Here is a 19,997-nt window from a genome sequence, read left to right as displayed (position 1 = left end):
CAGTGGATTAACTAATGCCCCTCCCCCTATTGGGAATGTGCGGATACAGTGGATTAACTAATTCCCCCCCCCCCTCTCTATTGGGGAAGTGGGGGTACAGTGGATTAACTAATGCCCCTCCCCCTCTCTGTTGAGGAAGTGCGGGTACAGTGGATTAACTAATGCCCCTCCCCCTGTTGGGACAGCAGGGGGTACAGTGGATTAACTAAAGCCCCTCCCCCTCTCTGTTGAGGAAGTGCGGGTACAGTGGATTAACTAATGCCCCTCCCCTTCTCACTGTTGGGGAAGTGGGGGTACAGTGGATTAACTAATGCCCCTCCCCCTCTCTCTGTTGGGGAAGTGTGGGTACAGTGGATTAACAATTTCACTTTCCCCTCACGGGTGATTGTTGGTCGATGTTTCTGTGTGACCCTCAATTCAGTTCCCAGTGGGTGTGATGCAGCAACTTAAAGCTGACATTAATTTTAAAGGGATGGACAATGAGAGAAGCAGGAACACCGAGATCTAAAGGTGATGGGTTTGTTTGTCTGAAATGGGGAATTGTCCGATTTCTCCTCAGCGGGAGGAAAGTCAATGAAGATATTTTGCTGAATCCTGGAATGAATGAGTTTTACTCCGTCTCTAACCCAGGGGTATCTGAGCTGGGAGCTCTGGTTGTATCAGACTTGGGGCTGAGACCTGTAGAAATCCGGGTCTCATTGAACAGATCTAATATCAGCAAAGTGGAAGCTCCATTAATTAAGCGGCTGTACATTTAAATCACAATTGGAGGAAAAAACCTTTATTATTTTTATTTGAGTTCGAAATGCAATAGATTCTCATTGACATGAATTAACGGTGTCCATCAGAGCGAGGGAAATGTTCACAAAACTGGGTTTACCGCTGGATTTATCAACCGTTCTGTTGATGATCTTCAAGGGGATGGCTTCATGTCCCACCACACAGGAGTAAGAAGCGCCGCTGGCCCACTCCTCCGCTGCAATGGATAACAGGCTGTACATGAAGAAGGAGCTATTGCCGTTCTCCGCCATCACCTCGGTGTTCTTGTAGTTCCCGGGATTCACCGGCTTGTCATTGACGGTCCACTTGACGAAGATCTCTCGGGGGGAGAAACCTCTCACTAAGCAGCTGAGGGAGACGAATCTCTGAGCGGAGACATCTTCAGCCGAGGGCAGGAGGACAGAGACGGACGGTTCCCGCGGATTGGGATCTGCAGAAAATGTACAATAAATGTCAATAAAATGGGGAATTCCGGAGACAATGGAACCGCGGGTTAGATGTGGGAGAAATGTGTTTTGTGTTGGATTTTAAAGGTTTCCATTTTCCACGTTGGGATCTGTCCGGTTTCCCAGCTCGGAGCAGAGGTGGACACAATCCTTTTCCCTGAGAATTTACGGATATTGGATTCGAAAGTTTCAGAATGTGTACAGCAGGGAAAAGGCCATTCGGCCCAACGGTTCTGTGCTGGTGTATAAACTCCACATCAGGCTCCTCCCACCTTACCCCAAGAGGATTAGAAAACTGCCAATGTAACACCTTTATTCTAAAGGGAGGGAGACAAAAGCAGGTAACTATAGGCCAGGGACTTTAACATCTGTCAGTGGAAAACGGTTCGAGTCCATTACAACGGATCCAATAGCTGAGCATTTAGAAATACACAATATAATCAAACAGAGTCAGCACGGCTTCGTGAAGGGGAAATCATTTCTTGACAAATTTAGTGCCCTTATTTGAGGTGATAACGAGAAGGCGAGAGAGAGGAGGACCAGTAGATGTAATATACATGAATTTCAAAACTGTGTTTAATAAATGTATGTACGTTTCGCACGTTTGCAGATGACAAAAATAGGTAGAAAGGCAAGTGGTGAGGATTACAGAAAATCCACAGAGGGACAGAGACAGCGTAAGTTACCGAGTAAAAACTTAGCAGATGGAATATGATGTAGGAAAATGTGAGGTTTGAAACTTCGGTAGGGGGAAGAACATAACGGAATATGTTTTAGATGTAGAAAGACTGTAGAAAGCTTAAGTAACGGGGGAATTGGGATTCCTCGTGCAGAAACCACAAAAAGCAAGTTCTGCTGGTAATATGGAGACAAATTGAATGTGGACATTTATTTCAAATGGAATAGAATATAAACATGGGGACGTCGAGCTCAAATTATACAAGGCATTAGTTAGTCTACACCTGATATACTTTGAATCGTTTTGGTGCCTTTACCTAAGGAAGACAGATTGGTTTTGAAGGCAGTCCAGAGAAGGATCATGAGGCTGATCCCGAGTATGGAGGGATTTTCTTATGGGGCGAGGTTAACTAGGTTGGGTTGTACATATTGGTGTTTAGAAGAACGAAGGCGGCCTAATTGAGACATGAAACATTCTCAGGGAGCTTCTTAGGATAGATGCTGAGAGGTTGTTTTCCCTTGTGGGAGCATCTCGGAGCAGAGTGAATGATCACAAAGTAAGGGTCCGCCCATTTCCGACAGAGATGAGAAGGAATTTCCTCTCTCAGAGGGTAGTGAAGCTGTGGAATTATTTAACCCGGGGGCTGTAGATTCTGGGTTGTTCAGTACGTTCAATGTTGAGAGAGACACATTTTAAATCAGTAACGGCGTCAAGGGATATGGGGATAAGGCGGGAAAGAGGAGTGGAAGATTATCACATCAGGTCAGTCATGACCTCACTGAAGGCTGGATCAGTGTTGATGGGCCCAATGGCCTACATCTGCTCCTAAGTCTTGTGGTCTATGGTCTTGCTCCATCTAAACCCAATATCACTGTTTTCAATTCATTGTTCATTCATCTGCATATCAATTCCCCCCTTAAACTCTAAACGCCCATAGTATTTAATTAGTGGAATTACCAATCAGAATGGACCATAAATACACTGAATGCTAAATACTGACCGCTGCACTGACACTAGAAATAGACACAATGGCTCAATTATTGCTTCAGTCTCACCGCTCACCTATTTTTTTGTGAATTGAAATTCTTAAAGGAGTTGGCAGGTCCTGATGGCTCGCCACACAGTCAAACACTGCCCCGCTCAGCCAGGCTTGTGTCGAGATGTTTAATTTGCTGACCACGCTCTCAGTATCTGCCCCAGGCTGGTCGGCAATCTCTGATTTCAGCGGCTTCTTCGCTTCACTCCAGGACACGTTGACTCCATAAGGAGCATTCGAAATGACGCAGGTTAAGGTTACAGTCGCCTCCAGTAAGACCTGTTCTATTGGTGGTGGCAGTATTGTTACTGAGGCGTAAGAGCAACCGGAAGGATCTGTGAATGAAAAACATGGAAATCAACCCAAGTTTCATCTTCAGAATCAGGACAGCAGGATTCAGCCTTCACTCACTCAACGGGAATAAATCAACTTCGAAATAAGAACCTCTAATGATCGCCTTTCAATCTTCTATACACAATGGAAAACCAGTTTGGTTTGTGAAAACTATTCTCATTTTGAAATACAGTCAGCCTCGAAACCATTCTAATGAATCAGTATTGCAGCATTCCCAATACAAATATTCCAGTCCTGATCTCAGAAACCTAATGCTGAAGGCTGATTTATAAATAGGTTGGATGAACTTTCCAAAATCTTCGTCCCGAGCTGGTTTCAGTAAAGGGTTCCAGACAGCCATTGCCTCTGCAATTTAATCAGCTGTCTCAGGATAAAGCTGATATCAAATCCACCTGACTCCCTAAATTACTTCAGGTTAGAGGGAAACATTTATTTCTATACTGATCAAATCCTGAATGGTGAGCAATCCTAATGCAGCTCTTACATCAGAATGAAACACAAACTACATGGCAGTAAATTAGAAGTTGTTCTGTGCTTTGTACTAACTCCAGTAAATTCCTGATTTGGATTAACATCAGAATGCAGGATGATTTATTGTTTCCTCTGTTTGTGTCTCTTACCAGACGCGGTGATGTTGTGACTTTGGGTGACCTCTTGATGAGTGACCTGGCAGGTATAGACCGCTTTGCTGAACCATTCCCCAGCGGAGACTGTCAGCCGACTGCTCGCTGAGAAATTCCCGTTCACTTCACAGGCGGGAGAGGTGATAATTCCTGAATCCATGGGTTGTCCATTCTTCAGCCATTTCACCGTGATTGAATTTGGACGGAAATCGTTGATTGAACAGACGATGGTTACAAATTTCTTGCTTGAGATTTCTTCACTGGAACTCACGGTGAGGAGAACATTTGGATGGATGCCAGGTGGAGGACCTTCAAGAAACACAAGTTAGACATTTCTTGAAGAAGATAGTGACGAATAAAATGTTTAATTATATTTTAACAGTTTCTCTGTGATCACTATTTCTCGCAGGAATCAGAACTGTGCAGAGAACCATCAATGTATTATATCCAAAGATTTAAATAAAGTAATCAAAGCGTCTGTTTCTCACAGTTTCTACAACACTTACATTTCATTCCAATGCTCTTGTCTGAGCCGCTGTGTCGAACCACACAGCTGATTTTGCTGCATTCCACCTCTGACTCGGTGATGGTTAACTGGCTGCTCAGGGTGTAGGTTCCCTTTTTGTTTCTCACTGACGGGTATTTCTTAACTCCAGTGGTGATCAGCTGCCCATCTTTCTTCCAGGTAAGGCTGGTGATTTCTGGGGAGTAGTCCATCGCTAAACAGCCAACGGTTACGGAGCCGTCGGTGTTGTGTTGCTGACAGGAGGAGACCAGGCTGTAGAGAGTGGGCGGAGTCGGTGTCGCTGGGAGAGAATGGCCCATTCAACAGGTTAGACTCTGGGATTGTATTTATTAAGCAACCAAACATTTCTAAAATTCACGAGAATGATGCGTTTATTCCAACATTTTCCCAATAAATGCTCCATCCACATTTCAGCTTCTATTAGTTCTATCATTTGAGAATCACCACCTGTTTGGCCCCTCATTGGAAACTTACATATTTTTCTCTGTCCATATCACCTGGCATAAAACAACATTTTGATGTAATCAGAATGATGTAAATTTCATTGGATTGAAAGCGAAGAGCGGATGATTTTTCCCATTATTTCAGCCATCATGTTCTCCAAAATGTAAAACCCCGCCATAGTCCTGGGGTTCTTTATGAACACCCTCAGCCGGTGCAGCAATTGAACCCACGCTGCTGGGATCGCTCTTCATCACGAGCCAGCCGTCCAGCTAACTGAGCTGTGTACGTCATAATCCAGCTAACTGAGCTGTGTACGTCATAATCCAGCTAATTGAGCTGTGTACGTCACAATCCAGCTAACTGAGCTGTGTACGGCACAATCCAGCTAACTGAGCTGTGTACGTCACAATCCAGCTAACTGAGCTGTGTACGTCACAATCCAGCTAACTGAGCTGTGTACGTCACAATCTAGCTAACTGAGCTGTGTTCGTCACAATCCAGCTAACTGAGCTGTGTCCGTCACAATCTAGCTAACTGAGCTGTGTTCGTCACAATCCAGCAAACTGAGCTGTGCACGTCACAATCCAGCTAACTGAGCTGTGTACGTCACAATCAACAGCATTCCGCCTGTCACTGAGACCGGGCTGTCTGCAATCCCCCCGCGCCCCGCCCCGCGCTCTCTGTTCGTTCCCCCATCTCTCTGCCATTCCGCTGGATCTCTGCACCTTTCACCTGCTCCCTTCACTTTCTTTCAGCTGTCTGCTCTTTTAGACGGCTCTCCGGCTTTCCCCGACATCTCTGCCTTTTTCTTTGTCTCTCCGCACTTTCCTCCATCTCGTTCTGCTTTGTCCATGCGCTCTTCACTTTTCCCGTTCTTTGGATTTTGCCCCGGTTCCTGGTACTTTCCGCGGTTCTTTCAGTTTTTTGCCATTATTATGCGCGTAATCTTACCGCTTATCGCCCACTCTTTGCTGAGTTTCTCCCCGATCACTGCAATTCTCTCAGTTCTCTGCACCTTCCACCGACTCTCGGCACCTTTCCCCTGCTCTCTCCGCTTTCTTCCAGCTCTCTGTCCTTTGCGACGGCTCCCTGAGCTTTCCGCAGAATCTCTCCCCTGGCTCCCACATCTCTGTGCTTGCCCCCTCCTCCCCACCACCCCCTTTCCTGCTCTTTCCCTGCCTCCTTGCTCTTTCTCCTGGCTCCGGCGCTTTCTCCCGGCTCCGGCGCTTTCTCCCGACTGTCTGAACTATCCTCCGGCTCTCCCAAATCCCGGGCCAACAGACACATGTGGGCACCTCTCGTGATCATGTCTCGCCCCAGTTCTCTCTTTCACTCCCGTTCCAGTCATTCCCTCGCTGATTTAGGGACCGTGAATAAGAGAGAATGAGGAGAGTGAGTGAGTAACTGAGTGAGGGTAGGAGAGTGAGTGCGGGTGAGTGAGTAACTGAGTGAGGGTAGGAGAGTGAGTGTGGGTGAGTGAGTAACTGAGTGAGGGTAGGAGAGTGAGTGCGGGTGAGTGAGTAACTGAGTGAGGGTAGGAGAGTGAGTGCGGGTGAGTGAGTAACTGAGTGAGGGTAGGAGAGTGAGTGTGGGTGAGTGAGTTGGGTGATTGAGGATATGAGAGTGTGGATGAGTGGGAGAGAATGGAGGGTTGACTGAGTGAGGGTAATTGGGTGAGGGTGTGTCACTGAGGGTCAGTGAGTCATGATGGGTGAGGGACAGTGAGTGAGAGGTGGAAAATAAGTGAGGATGGGTGAGTGAAGCCTGGAGGGCGAGTTTGAGAGTGAAGTTGTGTGGTGTAGGTGAGTGGGTGAGGGTGGGTGAGGCAGGATTGGAGACTGCGGCTGAGTAAATGGGGAGTGTGAATGAGTGAAGGTCAATGCATGAGGGTGAATGAGTGAGAGTGAATGTAAGGGTGGTTAAGGCTGTATGAGTGTGGCTGTGAACGAGGTTTGTAACAGAATTAGCGGGTGAACTTGGGTGAGTGAGGGTGTATGACCGGCGGAGCATGAGTGTGGGTGGGTGAGTGAGGGAGAGTATGTGATAGTGTTTCAGTGAGTGAGGGTGAATGAGAGAATAAGTGTGGATGGGTGAGAATGAGGGAGTGAATGAGAGTGGGTGCATGAGTGAGTGAGGGTGAGAGAGGAAGTGCATGGGAAATGGTGCGTGAGAGACGCCTTGTGAGGGAGACTGTATGAGTGAGGGTGTGTGAGTGAGGCTGTGTGAGTGAGGGTGTGTGAGTGAGGCTGTGTGAGTGAGGGTGTGTGAGTGAGGTGTGTGAGTGAGGGTGTGTGAGTGAGGGTGTGTGAGTGAGGCTGTGTGAGTAAGGGTGTGTGAGTGAGGCTGTGTGCGTGAGGGTGTGTGAGTGAGGCTGTGTGAGTGAGGCTGTGTGAGTGAGGGTGTGTGAGTGACGGTGTGTGAGTGAGGCTGTGTGAGTGAGGCTGTGTGAGTGAGGCTGTGTGAGTGAGGCTGTGTGAGTGAGGGTGTGTGAGTGAGGCTGTGTGCGTGAGGGTGTGTGAGTGAGGGTGTGTGAGTGACGGTGTGTGAGTGAGGCTGTGTGGGTGAGGGTGTGTGAGTGAGGGTGTGTGAGTGAGGCTGTGTGAGTGAGGGTGTGTGAGTGAGGGTGTGTGAGTGAGGGTGTGTGAGTGAGGGTGTGTGAGTGAGGCTGTGTGAGTGAGGCTGTGTGAGTGAGGCTGTGTGAGTGAGGGTGTGTGAGTGACAGTGTGTGAGTGAGGCTGTGTGAGTGAGGGTGTGTGAGTGACAGGTGTGTGAGTGAGGCTGTGTGAGTGAGGCTGTGTGAGTGAGGCTGTGTGAGTCAGGCTGTGTGAGTGAGGGTGTGTGTGTAAGGGTGTGTGATTGAGGGTGTGTGAGTGAGGCTGTGTGAGTGAGGGTGTGTGAGTGAGGCTGTGTGAGTGAGGGTGTGTGAGTGAGGCTGTGTGAGTGAGGGTGTGTGATTGAGGGTGTGTGAGTGAGGCTGTGTGAGTGAGGGTGTGTGAGTGAGGGTGTGTGAGTGAGGCTGTGTGAGTGAGGCTGTGTGAGTGAGGCTGTGTGAGTGAGGCTGTGTGAGTGAGGGTGTGTGAGTGAGGCTGTGTGAGTGAGGCTGTGTGAGTGAGGCTGTGTGAGTGAGGCTGTGTGAGTGAGGGTGTGTGAGTGAGGGTGTGTGAGTGAGGGTGTGTGAGGGTGAGTGAGGGTGTGTGAGTGAGGGTGTGTGAGTGAGGGTGTGTGAGTCAGGGTGTGTGAGTGAGGGTGTGTGAGGGAGGGTGTGTGGGTGAGGCTGCGTGGTTGAGGCTGTGTGAGTGAGGCTGTGTGAGTGAGGCTGTGTGAGTGAGGGTGTGTGAGTGAGGGTGTGTGAGTGAGGCTGTGTGAGTGAGGCTGTGTGAGTGAGGCTGTGTGAGTGAGGCTGTGTGAGTGAGGCTGTGTGATTGAGGGTGTGTGAGTGAGGGTGTGTGAGTGAGGCTGTGTGAGTGAGGGTGTGTGAGTGAGGCTGTGTGAGTGAGGGTGTGTGAGTGAGGCTGTGTGAGTGAGGGTGTGTGAGGGAGAGTGTGTGGGTGAGGCTGTGTGAGTGAGGCTGTGTGAGTGAGGGTGTGTGAGTGAGGGTGTGTGAGTGAGGGTGTGTGAGTGACAGTGTGTGAGTGAGGCTGTGTGAGTGAGTGAGGCTGTGTGAGTGAGGGTGTGTGAGTGAAGCTCTGTGAGTGAGGCTGTGTGAGTGAGGGTGTGTGTGTAAGGGTGTGTGATTGAGGGTGTGTGAGTGAGGCTGCGTGAGTGAGGGTGTGTGGGTGAGGCTGTGTGAGTGAGGGTGTGTGAGTGAGGCTGTGTGAGTGAGGCTGTGAGTGAGGGTGTGTGAGTGAGGGTGTGTGAGTGAGGCTGTGTGAGTGAGGCTGTGTGAGTGACGGTGTGTGAGGGAGAGTGTGTGAGCGAGGCTGTGTGAGTGAGGCTGTGTGAGTGAGGCTGTGTGAGTGAGGCTGTGTGAGTGAGGGTGTGTGAGTGAGGGTGTGTGAGTGAGGCTGTGTGAGTGAGGCTGTGTGAGTGAGGGTGCGTGAGTGAGGGTGTGTGAGGGAGAGTGTGTGGGTGAGGCTGTGTGAGTGAGGGTGTGTGAGTGAGGCTGTGTGAGTGAGGGTAGTGAGTCAGGGTGGGCGAATGCGAGAGGATGGGGGAGTGATGGTGGGTGTTATGTTGAGTGAGTGGGGCTGAGTTAGGGTAGTTCACTGAGTGAGAGAGTGAGTGAGTGAGGTGAGTGATTGTGGGCGTCAGTGAGGTCTTGTGAATGAGAGTGGGTGAGTGAGAGTGTTAGTGAGTGTGGGTGACTGAGTGAAGGTAAGTTACAAAATGAAGGAGAGTGAGGGTGGGTGGGTGAATGAATGGGGCTGAGTAAGTGAGGACAGTGTGAGTGAGGGTGAGTGAGCATGGGTGTGTGAGGGTAAGTGAATGAGGGTGAGTGGGTGAGGGTGTGTGACTGAGCGTGAGTACATGAGGGTGGATGAGTGAGGGTAAGTGAATGAGGGTGAGTGTGTGAGGGTGTGTGACTGAGCGTAGGTAGGTGCGGGTGGGTGGGTTAGTGAGGGTACGTGAATGAGGGTGAGTGAGTGAGTGAATCAGTGTGGGTGACTAAGGTGGAGTGAGGGTGTGTGAATGAGTGCGGGTGAATGAGAGTGAGCAATTTAGGTTGGGCTAGCAAGTGTGAGTCAATAAGTGAGAGAGAGAGATGGTGAGTGAGGGTGTTATAGTGAGTGAGGGTGTTATAGTGAGTGATGGTATATGAGCGAGTGTGTGTGAGTGAGACTGTGTGAGTGAGTGAGAGTGGGCGAGGGAGATTAGGTGAGTGAGAGAGATTCAGGAAGTGTTGTGAGTGCGTCCGAGTGAGTGCGTGTGAGTGAGGATGTGTGAGTGAGGGTGGATGACTGAGGGTGGGTGGGTCAGTGAGGGGTGTGAGTGAGTGAGGGTGTGTGAGTGAGGGTGTGCGAGTGAGGGGTGTGAGTGAGTGAGGGTGTGTGAGTGAGGGTGTGTGAGTGAGGGGTGTGAGTGAGTGAGGGTGTGTGAGTGAGGGTGTGTGATGAGGGGTGTGAGTGAGTAAGGGTGTGTGAGTGAGGGTGGATGAGTGAGGGTGGATGGGTCAGTGAGGGGTGTGAGTGAGTGAGGGTGTGTGAGTGAGGATGTGTGAGTGAGGGGTGTGAGTGAGTGAGGGTGTGTGAGTGAGGGTGGATGAGTGACGGTGGGTGGGTCAGTGAGGGGTGTGAGTGAGTGAGGGTGTGTGAGTGAGGGTGTGTGAGTGAGGGGTGTGAGTGAGTGAGGGTGTGTGAGTGAGGGTGGGGGTGTGAGTGAGGGGTGTGAGTGAGTGAGGATGTGTGAGTGAGGGTGTGTGAGTGAGGGTGTGTGAGTGAGGGTGTGTGAGTGAGGGGTGTGAGTGAGTGAGGGTGGGTGGGTCAGTGAGATTGTGTGAGTGAGGGTGTGTGAGTGAGGGGTGTGAGTGAGTGAGGGCGTGTGAGTGAGGGTGGGGGTCTGAGTGAGGGGTGTGAGTGAGTGAGGATGTGTGAGTGAGGGTGTGTGAGTGAGGGTGTATGAGTGAGGGGTGTGAGTGAGTGAGGGTGTGTGAGTGAGGGTGGGTGGGTCAGTGAGGGGTGTGAGTGAGGGAGGGTGTGTGAGTGAGGGTGTGTGAGTGAGGGGTGTGAGTGAGTGAGGGTGTGTGAGTGAGGGTGTGTGAGTGAGTGAGTGAGGGTGTGTGAGTGAAGGTGTGTGAGTGAGTGAGGGTGTGAGTGAGTGAGGGTGTGTGAGTGAGTGAGGGTGTGTGAGTGAGTGAGGGTGGGCGAGGGAGTGTAGGAAGAGTGAGGGAGATTCAAGGAGGGTGGCGAGTGCATGTGAGTATGTGTGAGTGAAGATGTGTGAGTGAGGGTGTGTGTGTGAGTGAGGGTGTGTGTGAGGGTGGATGAGTGAAGATGTGTGAGTGAGGGTGGATAAGTGAGGGTTGGTGAATGAGGGTGGGTGAGTGGGGGTGGGTGAGTGTGTCAGGGTGGGTGAGTGAGGTTGTGTGAGTGAGGGAGTGTGCATTAGTGTGTGAGGATGAGTGAGTGAGGGTGCGTGAGTGAGGGTGGGTGTGAGTGAGTGAGGATGAGTGAGTGAGGGTGTGTGAGTGAGGGAGTGTGCATTAGTGTGTGAGGATGAGTGAGTGAGGGTGAGTGAGGAGGTGTGTGTGAGTGAGTGAGGGTGAGTGAGTGAGGGTGTGTGAGTGAGGGAGTGTGCATTAGTGTGTGAGGATGAGTGAGTGATGGTGCGTGAGTGAGGGAGTGTGAGTGAGGGAGTGTGCATTAGTGTGTGAGGATGTGAGTGAGGGTGCGTGAATGAGGGTGGGTGTGAGTGAGGGTGAGTGAGTGAGGGTGATTGAGTATGTGTGAGTGAAGGTGTGGGAGTGAGTGAGTGAGAGTGACCGTGGCTGAGTGATGATTCACAGGTACTCCCAGCCATTAGGACGATGTGTCTCTGGTTGATTTTCCGCTCAGACTCAGCTTCCTTTTGTCTTGTCCACAGCCGAGCTGGGGGCTCCTCCATTCGGCTCCACCACCCCCTCCTCCTCCTCTTCCTCTCCATCAATCCTGTCCTGATTCTCCACATTAATCAGCTTTCAGTAACACCGGCTGTGTACAGTCAGATAGCAGTGAATGTATGTGAGATAGGTCTTAGAGGGAGAATAAAATAATTTGCAAGGGAGACTTTCTGTGTGAGTGTGTGTGAGGGGATGTGTGTGTGTGAGATTTTGTGTGTGTGAGAGAGGCAATGTGTGTGAAAGTGTGTGTAAATGGAAGATTGTGTGCGTGAGTTCGAGATAGTGTGTGTATGATTGAGTGTGTGTGACAGAGATTAGAGAGCATGTGGGTGTGTACCTCAGACAGTGAGAGAGAGACCACGTGTGTCAGAGAGAGACAGAATGTGGGGGCGCGTTTGTGTGTTTCTGAGAACGTGTGATAGAGTATTTACATAGAATTTACAGTGCAGAAGGAGGCCAGTCAGCCCATCGAGTCTGCACCGGCTCTTGGAAAGAGGATCCTACCCAAGGACAACAACTCCACCCTATCCCCAGAACCCAGTAACCCCACCCAACACTAAGGGCAATTTTGGACACTAAGGGTAATTTAGCATGGCCAATCCACCTAACCTGCACATCTTTGGACTGTGGGAGGAAGCCAGAGCACCCGGAGCTCACGAGAGAAATAAGTGTTTGTGTGAGTATGTGTGTGTTTGTGTGTGAGTGTGCATGTGCGAAAGAGAGAGATTGTGGGTGAGAGAGACACGTGACACAGTGTGCCTGAGATAGAGCAGGTGAGAGAATGTATGTGTGTGACAGGTTGCGTGTGTGTGTCTGTGGAAGTGTGTGTGAGAGAAAGGGAGAGAGATACAGTAGTATGTTTGAGATTATGTGTGTGAAAGAAAGAATGATTATGTTTGAAGAGCGATTATGGATGTGAGGCTGTGTGTGGGAGAGAGAGATCTGTGTGTCTGAGATAGTGTGTCTGCCATAGAGAGGGAGTGTGTGAGAGAAAGAATGTGCGGATGAGAGAGTGTGTGTGTGTCAGAGAGAGAGAGAGAGAGAATGTGTTTGAGTGTGAGATACCGCATGCCTGAAAGAGAGAAATAGATTTTTTGTCAGAGAGAATGAGACAGTGTCCATGAGAGAGAGGGCATGTGCCGGGGTGCACGTGTGAGAGTGCGTGAGAGCGAGACAGTGAGAGAGTAATAATGTGTTGGCGTGTTTCTGTGCGTCTGAGATATTGTGTATGTATATATCAGAGGGAATGTGTGTGAGAGAGAGCCTGAAAGAAAAAAATACTACGTTTGAAGAGTGATTATGCATGTATGTGAGGGAGAGAGACGGTCTGTGTGTCTGAGATTGGGTGTGAGAGTGAGGCGAGGTGTATCAGAGATTTGGTGAAAGAGAGTGCGTGTGAGATAGAGCGTGTGTGAGTGAGAGCACGTGAGTGACAGATCATCACAGTGTGTCTGAGAGTGAGATTGTGAGTGTGTTATTGCGTGTGAGGCACAGTGTGTATGTTTGAAAGAAGTATTGTGATTATGTGCGTGAGAGAATTAGTTTGTGTGAGGATGTAAGAGAAAGTGCGCGTGAGAGAGCGAGAGTATGTATGTGTTTGTATCGATGCATGGGTGCACCAAAACCTGCAAGTTCCCTTCCAAGACACTCACCATCCTGATTTGGAAATATACTGCCAATCCTTCACTGTCGCCGAGTCAAAATTCTGGACATCCCTCCCTAGCAATATTGCAGATATACCTCCGCCACATGGACTGCAGCTATTCAAGGATGCTTCGTATCCAAACTTTCCCAAGAACCCTTAGGCATATATAATTAAATCTAGCCTTGCCAGCGCCTCCAGAATCCTAGGATAGGATTAAAAATAAAATGCAAAGGGATTTCTCCGCTGCACTGACCTGTTAAATAGATCAAGGACTGCCATAGCACGGAATGTAACCCAATAAATCGCTCTCTGCATCTGCATCTGCATCGAAAATTCCCAAGACCAATATATCACTGCTTCAAAATCAACCAAATTTCCTTCTACAGCCTGTCTGACGTTGCTGAATTCTTTCTGACTGTCACAATCTGGGTTTGGAATCCCCTTTCTGAGTCGCCTAGTCAAACATCAAGTACAATTTCCACATTCCACACAGATACAAGTTTTATTGAAGGACTTGATCAAATTGTACTCCCTGAAATACTGGAAAATGAAGTAGAAGATTTACAACCAGTCAGGAAGATTCCTGGTCCCAGCACAGTGACCGCGCGCACAGAAACTGAACAGACATAAATGGCAACAATCGAGTTCCAGCAGATAGATCTGTTCAATCTGTCAATTTCATGAAACTGTTTGATTCTAATGGCCAACTTCCGACAACAATAATTTAGTGACTTATTTGAAATTAAACTGACATTAATTTCAAAACTGCATTCGGTTCTTAACTATTTCTGTCTGTCTGTCTCAAAACTCGATAATTGGGCAAAAAGTAGTTTTGCTGAAAATGAACAGATTAAATATTACAGATTCAGGGCAGATTAATGACGGAACAGAGACTCAGTGACAGGGCAATAATTAAACAAACCAGGAAATATTCACATCACCCACTGATATGATCTAAAAACACAATTAAATGTAATCAGAAAAAGAATCAGGGCAAAAGAATGTAATCAGAAAAATAATTTCGCTGCACACAGCAGGATAATGAAATGTATGGTTTCCTCAATTAATTTCAGATATTATTAAAATGCTCTAAAACATTTGAGATATTGCCAGGATACAACTCAATTGTAGGAGATCATTTATGTTGAATTAATTCTCACTGATATTGTATTGTAAGTTATTGTTAATTGTCAGCTAATTCTTTATTCGATTATCTGTACTATAATAATAAATATAATAAAAATAGCATTCAATAATCCCCAATTTGTTTTAACCAGAGCTTTATGAATTAATTGGGGTTTAATTAAAACAACCTGACAATCAAACAACGTTGAACAGTAAACTCCAACTTACTCGATGGAATCATCTTAACATTTAATTGACTATATTCACATTTTTTTTTACTCCAATTGCTCTATTCGACCTACAAATGTGAAAAATATGCGCCTTTCTGAACACATTGAGAAATCACAAACTCCATCTATTTTCAGAAAGTAATGAATATAACGAGAACAGCTCAGTAATATTTATTCTAATCATTTGCAAAACTGACCCATCATGAGCAAGTGGAGTGGAGAATTTGTTGTTGAATTTAGCATTTAATAAAATTTAAGCCGAAAGCTAAGATATAATCATTCTTTCTTTCCTATCATCTGTTCTTCCAATAATTCTATCGTGTGTAGTGCACAGCTATGGGAGACAGGATGTCATTATAAAATGCAAAGGTACTATTAACCTTTTGTAAATAAATAAATCGGTTTGACATTCAAGCTTTTACTTTTCAATCTCTTGCCATATGCAATCTGAACTTTCCTATAAGACAAATAAAACCATGGGAGCAATTCCTTGATTGGCAGCGACTTCCACATCTCAGAAAACTGTTTCAGGTTAGATTAGTGATAATTCCCTCGCTATCCAACTACGCATTACAGTGAAGGTATAATATGGTTGCAGCGGCACTGAAATAATAGAATAACTGGAACTACAAAGTATTTCCAGCCTAGAAACCTGTCCAGCCATGTGAACCTCGTGCAGAACACAGCATGATTGTGAAAGGTGATTAATGATGAATTATATTAATCTAAAATAACCCTTGGTTAATATAGAGTTGTATCACCGCATTGCAATTGTTTGAATTATATAAATGTTACTATGTTCTGCATGGGCGTTTCAGTCATTATTTCGTTTAATCTGGAAGCATCAGTTAAAATTACAAAATGCATCAATATATCTTTATTCGATTATTTTCTTAATCCTGGCTGTTTTCTCCCGACAATCGCCCTTCAAGCATTTTCAAACGTGGAGACTGTTTGCATTCAACCAGAAAACGTTTAACCGCTCAGTATCACCGAGTTTAAACAATGCAGAAACAATGCAGAAACGCTAAACCGTTTGACAGATCGGAATCATTTAAAGTCACCCAGATACACAATCTCCTCAGCAGAACAAAACACTAAATCACATCAATGAAACCCGTTTATGGAGAAGCAACTCAACTCTACATTGAACAGGATCAAACTTAACATTGCAAGAAAATATCAATATCCAGCAAACCAGCTCATCGCCAAATCTATGAATTATTTAACTAAACAGCAATCTGGAATAACAGCAATAGCATTGCGAGGAACTGGAATATTAACAACAAATAAATATTGAAACTTTACCACATTTTTTCATATTGAGTCATTTTTCAAACATATTTAAATGCTTTTAATGATTGCAGTTGATGGTACAAGCAGCAACCATCAGATGCCACCGAGATTAAACTTTGCACAAACGGCAAACTGATTGCAGCAACACTTCTGCTCGGAAAGGATTTGTCGTAAAACGTGGTTTAGTTTAATCTGCAATTTTCACTTTTTTCACGATGCACCAACAGACTCCCTGTTCTCTTCCTACAATCGTGCGACAAGCAGTTTCAAACACGTAGACTCTTTGCATTCAATCACAAAACGTGTAACCGCTCAGTGTCACCGAGTTGAAACGATACTGACACGCCAAACCGTTTCACAAACTTTTCTACACAAAGTCACCCAAAAACATTCCTCAGCAGGAAAACACCAAATCACATCACTGAAGGAGTGAAACATCATGGAGAAGCAGCTCAATTCTACAAACACTTCCAAAAAAATCACATGTAACATTGCAAGAACATCTCAATTTAGAATGCACCAAACCCTCATGTCATCAAATAGATGAACAGGTAAACTAAACAGAAAACTTGAATAATACCATCAGCACTTTCAGTAAGCAGAACATGTTCAATAAGATAATACAGAAACTTTAGCACATGTTGTCAATGTTGGGATCGATCTCATACACTTGTGCAGAAGACGGTACAAACTGCAGACATTAGATAGAACTGAGATTAAACATCATAAAAACAGTCGTCTTGTATTTAAAGTAACCCAGCCACACAGTATCCTCAGCAAATAAACATCAAATCACAGCAAAGAGGGACTGAATCCCTCAGCAGCATATTTCTGTCAAGAAACCGCGGGATTCTACATCCCCCTTTCAGCAGAATCAAATGAAACATTGCAACAACATCTCAATACATGATCCACCAAAACACATTTCAGTGAACGAATGGATTTTGAAAATGCAGAAAAATATAAAACAAATACTCAAGTAAAACAGTTGGTAAATGACGGAATGGTTTTTACCTGCAGTCACCGTCACCATGGTGCCTTGTCCCCAGTAGTCGAAGTAGTCACAGTGTCACATTCCCTGAGCAGCTCCATACAATAACCGCACCTGCACAAAATAGACAGAAATCCACCATTATTTTAAATATTCACAAACCAATGGCAATGAAAATTCACGATTAATTTTCAGGAAATTATATTAATATCTGTGGATACCGTTCTCTCTTCATAAATGACCGAATGTTTTACATTTCACAGACATGGAAATGTTATTGAAAACACCAACTGTGACTAAATAACGACCACCAATTTTCCACATTAATTATTATTATTTTGTCAGTGCTGGAAATAAATAACGCTTCACTGTGAATAAAGTTGGATTGTAAAAGCGAGCACTGAGCCAGCCTCAGTTAATTAGTGCTGAGGGGCTTTTTGTATTGACAGTAACTGCTGTGCCCCAGTTATCACAGTGAGACACAGCGTGTCAAATACTGCGGCAGACTGTTAACTGTAAAACACAGAGGTTTAATTTCACTGCTCTCCCAAAAAACTAACTCTGTCTCTTCCAAGAGCGAATGGATGAGTTATTTCAGATTGTCCTGGTCATTACATTTATAAAGAGGATCGGAACACTTTTAAACCCTTTGTGCAGATTTAGCGTGTCGGTCGACAGTGATAAAGTGGAAGATTTTTATACCTTTTTGCAAACTAATATTACTTCCAAACTTTGTTTTATTATAAACTCATTGACATTGACAATCCTGCTGTGGCGCGGATCACCAATTTGAACAAACTCTTTCACTGAGGTTTTTGTATGAGGATGTCGCTGTGCACAGCACTGTGACCCACTGCTGTAGTCACAGTGACAGACACCAGCACAAAAACTGCACTCACTCTCTGTTCAGTCCTGCCGTTCAATATTCACATCAAATAGACGTTTACTTCTGATCTAATTTACAATTTAATTAATCGTTTACAAAACACAATGTACAAAGCTCTGCTACAAATTATAGACATAACAAAACAAGTATCATATTCAGGTCAGTAATTGCTGAAACTGAGACATTACAAATAAACACAGTCACATTGATATCGGTAGGTTTGTTAGGTTTTACTGCTAACATTTGTCTGTCTCAGTTGCGTCAGACGCGGCTCGTGGTCGGGTTCTGATCACTGACATTAATATTACATTTGAATCAAGTGCTGACCTTCAGGTTAAGCTGCAAGTTGCTGAATTCCCTCTCGAGCTGTTCTTGTGCGGGTCCAGCCCTGGTTCCTCTCGCTGTGGTGTCTTGCACAGTAATAGATGGCGGTGTCTTCGGTCTTCAGGTTCGTCATGGCCAAAGAGAAGATGTTGTTTGAAGTATCTTTGGACGGAGTAAATCGGCCCTGAATCCCTGGCGCGTAGTAGTTGGTGCTGGATGGAATGTAGTAGCTCAACAGCCACTCCAGCCCCTGTCCGGGAACCTGGCGGATCCAGGCCATGTAGTAGCTGTTGAGATCGAAGCCGCTGGATTCACAGGTCAGTGTCAGGGTGCCTCCGGGACGCCCGGTCTCTGCCTCCGGCTGAGTCAACACAACCTCCGACTGGACACCTGTAAAAATATATCAAAAAGCCCGAGGATTAATGCTGGTGAAATGATTGGTGACTCTGGAACATTCCAGAGAGAGACTAACACTGAGACAGTAACAGTGAGAGACTTGGACAATAAAAACTACTCACGGGATAAGAAAGTCAGCAACAAACTGAGAGAAATGGCCCATCTCATCCTTCTGGTCATTTGGGGGAAATGGTTGTGTCAGGAACTCAGTGACCAAACCAGCTCCCGGACTGTTGGATTCGGGTCCCAGTGAGCGGCATTTAAATACCCGGCAGAAGGGGGCGGCTTTCCAGGCGCCGCCTGTTGATTCCATGGTGGAGGCGGCGCCTGGATCCACGTCCCACCTTCCACACCCCCAACAGAATGGACTCACAGATTTACTATAGACTATTATTAAAATATACATTTATCTGTATCGGGATATTTGTTTAGCTGAATGGGTTTATTGCAATGTTTTCATTGGTTCTAATGACGACATTACAATTACGCATCTGGCCATAAAAACTTATTCCATTGTAAAATTAGTCCCTTTATTTCTACATTACAACAGAAGGGAATGAACATAAACAGATTAAATTATATTGTTAGGTAATAAATCGGCTGTCAGATTTGCAACACTCTGGGATTGTATCCCATTACCGCAAAAAAGTATCATTTATCAGATGAATTGTTAACGATTTATGTAACTAAATGCGGGAATGAACAAAGTGATTCCATCTCCATTGTGGGTGGCTATCACTGTACAATATGGGTCTCTAAACAAGAGAGACTCCTCACATTGCACAATGTCTCTCCTTATATTTCGCAAACTACCCCAGAGTCTCAGACAATCCTGTGAACATTAGCGGCGGGAGAAGAAGCCGCTTGCCTGATAATTCCGCAGTGAGTTGACAGAGAAACATAAAATTCACACCAGCTTTTGACAGAGAAGTTAATGAATCAGAACGGACAGGGCGATCAGCAAAGTTATCCTTCAGCGTCCAAATCATTGCCGTTAATTTTACTGACCACCGGCTGTCTAACATTCACTGGTGTTGGGAACACAGGATATCAGGACTGTGCGGCATATTACACAATATCACAGGAATACATATTTATTCTCCACTAAAGCAGGTCATGAACTGGTCATTTCTCCACTCATTGACAGCAATGAGAGAGACTGTTAAATAATGTAAATCAGCACCAATTAAACTGTCCACAACACGCTGAAAATCAGGTAGAAGTTTAAATGAGGTCAACAACTCGGAGAATATTGATGGAATCCCCGCGAGTTCAAGGCAGTTCTATTACTTTTAATTCATTTTAATTTATATTTTTGCAATTCTGCTCATCTTATTGACCTTGTGGATTGTGTCCATCAACACCACTCACTCTCACTTCATTAGGTTCTTCACAAAAGGACTTTAATAAATAGTGACCTTTACTCAGAACTAATATAAATTAAATAGCATCTGGTCAGGTTACTATTTTCTGATTGTGTTTAATCCCATAGTGAACAAAACATTCAGTGAATATATTTATTTGCATGGAACAGCGTTTAAAACCTTTACTTCATTTGAGACTGAAACATTTATTGTTTGAATGGATAAATCCCATTTTGTCCATTCATATTCAGGTTAATCTGCCCCACACAGTATTTGGCAGCAATCCAGCCGCCTGCAGTCAGGGAGGCTCGAATGTT

At 45.9% G+C, this 19,997-nt stretch overlaps 1 gene segment (V, D, J or C); it reads right to left on the bottom strand.

Moving 5' to 3' along the window:
* Positions 1-759: 759 nt before the first annotated feature.
* Positions 760-18,484, bottom strand: LOC119960166. The segment is given in 7 exon segments: positions 760-1,210; positions 2,968-3,276; positions 3,916-4,227; positions 4,425-4,724; positions 16,734-16,777; positions 17,980-18,310; positions 18,439-18,484. Coding segments are annotated over 7 exon segments (1,734 nt in total).
* Positions 18,485-19,997: the final 1,513 nt, after the last annotated feature.

Source organism: Scyliorhinus canicula, unplaced genomic scaffold (assembly GCF_902713615.1).
Source record: "Scyliorhinus canicula unplaced genomic scaffold, sScyCan1.1, whole genome shotgun sequence".
In the NCBI taxonomy this organism is placed as follows: domain Eukaryota; kingdom Metazoa; phylum Chordata; class Chondrichthyes; order Carcharhiniformes; family Scyliorhinidae; genus Scyliorhinus; species Scyliorhinus canicula.
The sequence above is the reverse complement of the archived record's forward strand: the minus strand, read 5'-3'. Positions and strand labels throughout refer to the sequence as shown.